Source organism: Rosa chinensis, chromosome 2, assembly GCF_002994745.2.
Source record: "Rosa chinensis cultivar Old Blush chromosome 2, RchiOBHm-V2, whole genome shotgun sequence".
In the NCBI taxonomy this organism is placed as follows: Eukaryota; Viridiplantae; Streptophyta; class Magnoliopsida; order Rosales; family Rosaceae; genus Rosa; species Rosa chinensis.
This window is the reverse complement of record NC_037089.1, coordinates 69,970,421-69,979,120: the sequence shown is the minus strand read 5'-3', so window position 1 is coordinate 69,979,120 and position 8,700 is coordinate 69,970,421. Positions and strand designations below refer to the sequence as shown.

Genomic DNA, 8,700 nt, shown 5'->3' with positions numbered 1-8,700 from the left:
AAAAGGGGGCTTAATACAAGAGGCCTAAAGTTTTTGGCCCGCATGGGTCAAACGAAGTAAATATTCGTCCAAGCGAAAACTGGCGTCGACAGCAGCTTTATTCGCTTGTCGGGCCGCTTCACGAGCTTGAGCTAGGTTTTGAGATAATGCTTCAAAGGCCGCTAGGGGTTGCTCTAGCAAGGGTTCCTTGTGCTCAAGCCGGGCTGTTACAACAATCAATTGGGCTTGAAGTTCTTGGATTTGGGACCGAAGATGATTTTACGTGATCCGCAAGTCTCTAACAAGGATAGCCCTATCTCCCAAGAAGTCGCGAGAGGTATCCGTTTGTTGTGCGAGGCCCCGATAGTGGGCCTGGGCTTGCCTGGCTTGCGCAGTCGCGACCGCTCTTTCATTAATCCGTTGGGGAAGACTCTATAGCAGTTCGTCTATCTCGGTGAACTCATTCTCAGTGATGGTTCGCTCGCGACGAAGAACCCTCAAATATTCCAGAGCTCTGGCAGATGCACCAGGCAGTAGGATGTCGGGGCTCAGAAGGCGTTGGAGCCCATCCCTGGCCTTATCTATAACTCCAGGAGGGGCCACTTCGAGTACGCGATCTAGCCTTTTTAGTCTGGAAGGAGGCTCAGGCAGTGGATCTGGGGCAGCAGCAGCGACATGTGCTTCATGAGGCTCCATAACAGGAACCGCTTCCGGCCCTGGTTCGATATTCATCCCTTCTCCCTCTTCAGGAGCATGGGGGGCAGGCTCCTGGTTCACCATATCTTCACCGGCTGGGCCGGCAGGATTAGCGCCAAGTACTTCTGCAGCGACGGCTGCTTCCTTGACAGGACCAAGATTCTGTGGTTAAGGAAGAATCATTAGAATGCACAAAGAATGAAATAAGGATCAAGACGTTATGTTTGTTAAGAGAACGTACCTCTGCGGCCGGAGGCTCGTGAAGGATTGCTATCGGTACAGGCTCTTGAGCCGCTTCACCGGGAATTGGGTCAAGCGTTATCTGTGCTATGGGGTGTACGGCGATTGGTTCCTCAGGCGGGGCATCCAAAGGAGTTGTTCTTTCTTCCAATTCAGGCGAGCTGTCATCGATGACCTGAACTAGGATGGAGACCAATTGCACGTCACTCGTGGTGCTGGCAGGAGGTGGAGGATTATCGGAATCCATGGGCACTTGGGCTTGCGAAGCAGATGTGCCTTCACCAGCGGCTGAAGAGCCTTCCCCAGTTTGTCTGAAGGACCGGCGACGAACCTGCAAGCTAGGATTATTATAGGAATGCACGAAATGGGAAGTAAATTCTAATGTGCATTTCCAGTTTCGTACCAGTCGATCAGCGATTGGTTCATCTTCTTCCCATGGGTCAATATGAGGGTTCGAGCGACTGCATTTGCGGGCCAAGGCAGCGGCAACCTGCCAGAATTAAAGGATTAGACTTGGCTTAGGGAGAAAGCATGGTTCTAAGAACAAGAGGGTTCTTACCGTCTGCGGATTATCATCATCGAAAGAAGAATCTTCAATTTCAGGCTCCGCGATCACCGTCTTCTACTTTCCAGACTGGCCAATGGCTGGAGAAGCACTGACTGAGCGACTGCCAGAAGGTGGCACATTTCCCTGATGCTGCAAAGAATGAGTGAAAGGGGAGGAGTGAAGGAAGGGATAAAACATAAACTAATATACTTACCTCTGAAGGGGGCTCGCTCGTAGCGGTTGCGTTCCCTGAGGAGGTAGAGATCGTGCGGCGTCTTCAGCGAAGCGAGAGAGCAGTTCGATGTCGGCAGCATAGGGGTTTTTCAATTCCCCAAAGATGGCTGCAAAGAGTTCTTCATCCCGCTGAATCCAGTAATTGACGGAAACTTCTGCCCACCATTCTTCGTACCCTTCCTCAGTCCCGTCCATGGCATCGATGACCTTAGCCCAAACGGGAAGGTCAAACAACGCGAGCATGCTTTGTGCCCACAAAGGCCCGGAAGGGGGCCTGAATCTACGCCAAGAAGTGTTATAGTTCCAGGCATCGTACAGAGGAAATGGCACCAATTGGACGAGGCTGAATTGGCGAGCGAAGTGGTTAGAAGCGTAAAGCTCATAACTAAGTTCTTCGGCAGCGATCCTAATGTCTGAACAGGAGATCGCGGGCGAAAAGCCAAGCGCACGCGATCGTTGTAGCGAGAAGAGCCAGGAAGGAATCAGTTTTCAAGCGGAGTTGGGAATCTCCTACCCAATATTATATCGCAGTATGGCATCTCATCCAGAAGGTACAGATATGTAAAGCATTCGGAGTAGGGAGGGGATGAGTACCTTTTCTCGCGGCTGAACCATTGACCCAAGAGTTGGTCGGCCGGTGGAAGCAGCGGGATGTCATCGCGACGGAAAAATGGAAAATAAGTTTGGATCCAGAAGTCCAAGATCCAAAAGGGGCCAGAAATGCTAGTCTCAAAAGGGTACATAGTGGCCTGGTACAGAGTACGGTAGAGGGCTCCTAACATCGGTTGCCCAAGCTCGATACTGCGGTCGTTGTAGAGGGTCGTCGCCAGAAGAGTCCAAGTACCAGTGGGCTTACAAGAGGAAGTGCAGAAGATGAATTTACAGAGCCAATACTCCAAGAAAGCAATTCCGCCTGTCGCATTGTGCTCCCTGCTGTAATATGACAACCACTGTGGATAGGAGCCACTGTGAGCGCTGCGACCATGTTGGGCCATGGTCGAGGTGAAGGTGACAGAGTCAAATTGACCATGTAAATAGGGCTCGCCATCGATGGGTAGGCTAGTGATCGTAAGAATATCCAGCAGGGTGATACTCATTTGACCGAATCGAAAATCAAAAGTGTTTGTGGCGGTATTCCAAAAACAGCGAAAGGCAGCGAGCGGGGAACGATTGCCTCCGCGTGGAAGACGAAAACAGAGATCGATAGTATGTGTGATACCTGCTGCGTTCCAGCGAGCCAGATCTCGCGTCCGTGCTTCGCGATACCAAGAAAGCTCCGCAGGGCTGATGGAGGACGGCCAGTGCCCTATTTTGGCTCGATGATTCTGGGCACCCCAACTACTGAAGTCTCCAGGACTCCTTCGGAGGACTGGAATGGGCCGACGAGCGGGCTGGCGGTAGAAAGCAATAGCATCGGCCGGAATAGAGTCTTGCGGCACTGGCCCTAGTCCGACGTGATGGTTTTGAAATTGGAGGAGCAAGGGCCTATGGATAGAAGTGTGGAGACGAATGCGGGTACCAATGCTGGTTCCCCAAGTATGGGCAACCTTTTCGTTCAGTTCTTCTTCTTGATCGATGACTATCTTCTTTGGGGGAGCCATTTCTGGGTTTCTGCGAAGGAGATGTTGGAAGAAAGTGGGTTTTTTGGGTTTAGGAGACTGAAAGAGTTTCTGATGTGACGGGTCTGATGCGGTTGCGAGTTTAAATAAGGAATTTTGTGAGGGAAACGATACGACAGAAAGGTGTTTCGCAAGCGAAAGGACGCGACCCTCATTAATGACATCGTTTCTAGCGATCGGCGCGTCGTTTTAGTCCCCTTCAATCAGTTACATCTTCATGGGCCTGATTTCGGGGCCTGGGGGGCAATGTTTAAGCCCAAAAGTATCTTTGGCAAGATCATTTGGTGGATTTGACCCAGTGGGCCGATACCTGCGGCCCAAAAATAAGCCTACTCTGGTTTGGAGTATAGCTTCGCCCATTCCGTGATCCATAAGGAAAACGAAACCTTATTAGAATCAAGTAGCAGAGATTGAAAAGGAAACTTCAATTAATAATCCTTCTAGGGCAAGGAGTAGTCGAAACCCTAGTGTATAAATACAGGGTTAAGCGGCAAAGTAGAAGACCTCTCTAAAATCAATCAATCCCAGTGATTACAAAGCCTCCCCAGAGCAAACCTTCAACCTTGTTGAAACCCGGCGACCGTACTTCCAGTCCTAGTCTCTCCGAGCCGACTGCCAGTGCCACTGCCACAGATACTACCAGCGAAGCAAGGGTAACACCCTCGCAACCCAGCGAAGCTAAAGTCACGCTTTAGCAAAACCCGTGCTTTCTCCAACTTCCCAGTGATTGCTCTGCTTAGTCTACAACACTAAGTATCGATTCGGTGAACGCAAGAGATCACAACCAAAGTTCTTACCAGTAAGGCAAGAAGTCTTTTTCCAAAAGGCAAGAAAAGAACCTTGTGGCGAGGTTGGTGCTCTCCTCGTCCACATCGTTTGAAGAAGAAGTCAGGTCAAGGGACTACCCCGACGACTGCACCCCACGGTGCTGGCACGCTTGCGCAATCACATCAGCAAAAGAGACAGTTTGCACGCCAGCTGGTTTTGGAGCCAAACAATAAGTTTACTCGACAAGCAAAGCGGTTCATTTGAGAACTGTTCCGAACTTCCAGTTAGTATCATGCATGTTGAAGTCAGTTCTTCCACATATCCACCAATTTGAGAATTCCTCTAGTGTCACGTTGAAGGCTTGAAGCCAATTCTTCCTTGAGTTATCACTTACGAACATTTTGGTTATTCTAAATTCTTAAAAAAAATTTCAAAATAATCATCTTTCCAACTCTCATATATTATACCATTATAAACTAGTTGAGAGTCATCTTCGATCTTTTCATGGCTAACTGGAGCTCTAAATTAAACTAGCATCCTACTCGACAGGAGATAGGTAAATAAAGAAATCTAGGAGGAAGAAGAAACAAAAGGCCAATGATATTGATAATTTGTCCTGATGATTTTTTCTTCTCCTGAATTAATATTGATATTTTGTAGTACTGATTTGAATTTTGACCGCTTCGGTAAAACATGACATGAATCGGTAAAACATGACATGAATAGCATATATAATTGACCCCTTCAGTCAAGTCACCTCGATTTTTATTTGTCAAGTATGGCTGCAGCCAGCAACAATTTAACACCTGGAAAGCAGAATGAGAAATTTCTAATGGTGACATTTCTTCTTGGAGTCGTGTTTGAGAAGACTCTGTAATTCGTTTTCCTGAGAAGATGCAAAGAACCATCTCTCACCCTGAAAACACGGTATATAAACACACATCCAAACAGGGATGAGAGTACTTAGAATCATTTGCTTAATTTTCTGATTCCAATCTTCCTGCTAGAATATAGAGAGACAACAAAGAGAAGAGAAAGAAGCAGCAGAATGGTACCTGTTCTGTTTTTACTTCATGTGATCACTGTGTTCTTGTGGTCTATGAGTACTATTGCGGCGCAGCCGGTAGCATCAGAAGCCTTACCGATAGCAAAGCCTAATTGTACACAAGATTGCGGAGATGTTAAAATCCCATATCCTTTTGGAATTGAAGCAGGTTGTTACATAGACGACTGGTTCAAAATTTTCTGTTACAAACCCACCGGCAAGTTCGCCGGCCAACCCACAGCTTACTTGAACCCCGCCAATCTGAACCTTGTGGTCTTCAATATATCTCTTGAAGCAGGAACAATACAGGTAACAACTAACTTCACCTTCTCTAGTCTTGGCTGCGTTGATCAGCGAACTGCCGTCCTACCAGCCAACTTGAGCGGAAGCCCGTTCCTCTACTCCGAGAAAAACAAATTCACTGTAATTGGATGCGGTGGAATCACCTGGATGATGCTCTCCAACGGTTCAAAAGGTGGTGGCTGCCTGGCCACTTGTGACGGCAGTGATCCTGCACAACGTGAATTTCTTGATGGCTGCACAGGTATCAACTCATGCTGCCAGACCAACATTCCTCCGAATCTTACTGCTTTCAACTACAGCTATCAAGCAATAGATACAACTTACCCTGGAAATGACTCTTGCAAGAAGGCATTTTTGGTAAACCCGGATTGGGTTGGGTACTCAAGCGGAGGAATGGTATCCATAAAGCAACTTGCCATCCCTATGTTGCTCGACTGGAGATTAAGTAATTACTCAACTCTTCAAATACGTGGAACAGCTGATTGGGCCAATAACTCGGGCACGACATGCACAAATGCTAGTTTGTGTTCCTGCTCATCCGGGTTTCAGGGAAACCCCTACCTTCCCAACGGATGTCAAGGTAAAATAAACATTTCCGAGCTGAAAAATCATGACGTACGTAGAAATTACACTTTGTATCTTTTATAACTTAATTCCATCTTTTACAGTTCAACAACATATGAACTCAAAGTTCTTCAAATGCAATTTCGAAGGCCTCTACTGCCCAAAAAAAAAAAATTCTATTTATTCTATAGAACTGAATATTGAAATTGTTTCTGTACAGACAGCCTATTGAAATGTTTAATTTCCACTAATTGCATCAAATTCCTTTGTTAGTTACAATATTTGTATAAATCTCAGATATCAATGAATGTGAAGATTCAGACCCATGTCCTGGTGCCAGCATTTGTATCAACGTTCGTGGTTCGTTTAGGTGCCAATCTCCGGATCAAACGGTTAAACTGGCAATTATTGGTATGCCCTTGCACTCGATCTCTAAATCCTAATATATGATAACTTCTGAATTATTTCTTTTGCAATCTTAGAACATATAAAACAATACCTTCTCCACCAAGTTATATTTACCCCTTTCTCATTTTATTGATCGAGCTATTCAGTTGTCGGCAGTGTTCTTGGAGCATTGCTTATACTCATTTGTGCATGGGGGTTACACAAAGTCATAAAGAAAAGAATAAACACTAAACGCAAGGAGAAGTTTTTTAAGCAGAATGGTGGTTTGCTGCTGGAGAAACAATCTTCTGGTGACGTTAATGTTGAGAAAATTAAATTGTTCAATTCCGAGGAGTTGGAGAAAGCCACAGATAATTATAATGCAAACAGAATTCTAGGTCAAGGAGGCCATGGAACTGTTTACAAAGGCATGCTCGCAGATGGAAGTACTGTGGCGATAAAGAAGTCTAAAATAGTTGATGAAGGAGAAGTTGAACAATTCATTAATGAAATTGTTATTCTTTCACAAATAATTCATAGGAATGTGGTTAAATTAATGGGTTGTTGTTTAGAGACCGAAGTTCCCCTTCTAGTTTATGAATTCATACCAAATGGAACTCTTTCTCAGTATATTCATCACCAGAATGAGGAGTTTCCTCTTACATGGAGAGTGCGGTTGCGAGTTTCTATTGAAGTGGCAGGAGCTCTTTCCTACTTACACTCAGCAACTTCCTTTCCCATTTACCATCGAGATATCAAGACCTCCAACATACTCTTGGATGATAAATTTAGAGCTAAAGTTGCAGACTTTGGAACTTCCAGAACAGTTACCATCGACAAAACACATCTTACCATGTCACAAGTTCAAGGAACATTTGGTTATTTAGACCCAGAGTACTTCCAGTCTAGCCAATTTACGGATAAGAGTGATGTTTATAGCTTTGGAGTGGTCCTTGTTGAACTTCTAACTGGGCAAAAGCCAGTTTCTCAGACGAGGCCAGAAGAGTGGAGAAGCCTGACAAATTATTTCCTTCTTTCAATGGAGGAGAATCGTCTGCTTGACATTCTTGATGCTCGAGTTATGAATGAAGGTGGCAAGGAAGAAATTATGGCAGTTGCACAGCTTGCAAGGCGTTGCTTGAATATGAAGGGAAAGAAGCGTCCTACTATGAAAGAAGTTGCAGTTCAATTGGAGGGAATATTTCAATTATCAGCAAAAGATTCTGACGTTCATACAAATTCAGGAGAGGTTGAATATGTCCTAAATGGATGGCATGTTGGTTCTACTTCAGCACGATATAACACAATCCATATTGGTAGTGGTTCTCCATCGGATGTAGAACCACTTATATATGTTTCTTGAGACGATATAAGTTACGATTTGTTGTAATATCCAATATGTTTTTGGAAAGTATTTTATACCATCAGCCTATGTATGCAATATTAAAGGTCTTCCATAAATGTGAATCTCTACTTCTTTCCTGGTTAAAACATACGAGAGGGACGATTTTATCGTCGGATCTTGCAACGTGGGGAGAACCTAGCAGCATATATGGAGAGAAGTCAGACAACATTATAAGAGCTTGCATCTATTTGAAACTCAATTGCACCTACTAGACTGCAAGATTAGCAGAACCCCTGTTCAACTGCTTTATATTACTCTGTTTTTGTGTTATACGAATAGCAATAGTAGCGGTCATCACAAGTCACAAACTACTACGTTAGCAAAGCCTAATCGTCATTCATTTATATGTCTACTGTTTGACAAATTAAATGCTTGGGAGAGCCCTAAAATTTATGAGGGGGAGAGATGAATATTGAACGCTTAACACGCGCACATAACAACAGCTGAGTGTTGCTTTGAACAGTATTGTTTTTGGTTTTGACGAATTTACTTCTTTTGACTGATACCTTGTTATAGTACTTTGAATTGTTCAAGTATGACCGCCGGTTATTGGGAACAACCGTAAGGAAAACACAGGTGGAAAGAAAAAGACATCAATGGTTATGATTCAGCTCTTTTCTATGATGAAGTCTTTTATTGCGGTCGATTTTGTTTATACCTGGTATTAGCATATCAGCCTATCGATCATATCGTGGCCGTTTAATGAATGAAGAGATTGAGATAATTATGGGAAAATTTTTAATTACTATTTTGATGATAATTATCTTGATTTGGAAGTTAAGTGTTCATTAAAAGATTTTATCTCTTTGGCAATGCATGGGTGGTATTCGCAACGAGTAAGGAGAGCAGCTTATGAAGTGGGACTTAAAGATAAGTTTTCATTTGATAAACAAGCTGCTAGGTTGTTGTGTCA

The 8,700-nt window shown here is 44.5% G+C and overlaps 1 protein-coding gene across 2 annotated transcripts; it reads left to right on the top strand.

Moving 5' to 3' along the window:
- The first annotated feature begins 4,930 nt into the window (after positions 1–4,930).
- Positions 4,931–7,809, top strand: LOC112187187 (wall-associated receptor kinase-like 22). 2 transcript variants are annotated; one of them, XM_024325872.2, is made up of 4 exons: positions 4,931–5,297; positions 5,427–6,011; positions 6,293–6,406; positions 6,550–7,809. In XM_024325872.2, exons 1-4 carry the CDS (start codon positions 5,132–5,134, stop codon positions 7,743–7,745), a joined length of 2,061 nt encoding a protein of 686 aa, XP_024181640.1. In that variant the 5' UTR covers positions 4,931–5,131; the 3' UTR covers positions 7,746–7,809. The 2 variants fall into 2 exon arrangements, with proteins under 2 accessions (XP_024181640.1, XP_024181637.1); XM_024325869.2 differs by having other exon boundaries at positions 4,933–6,011.
- Positions 7,810–8,700: the final 891 nt, after the last annotated feature.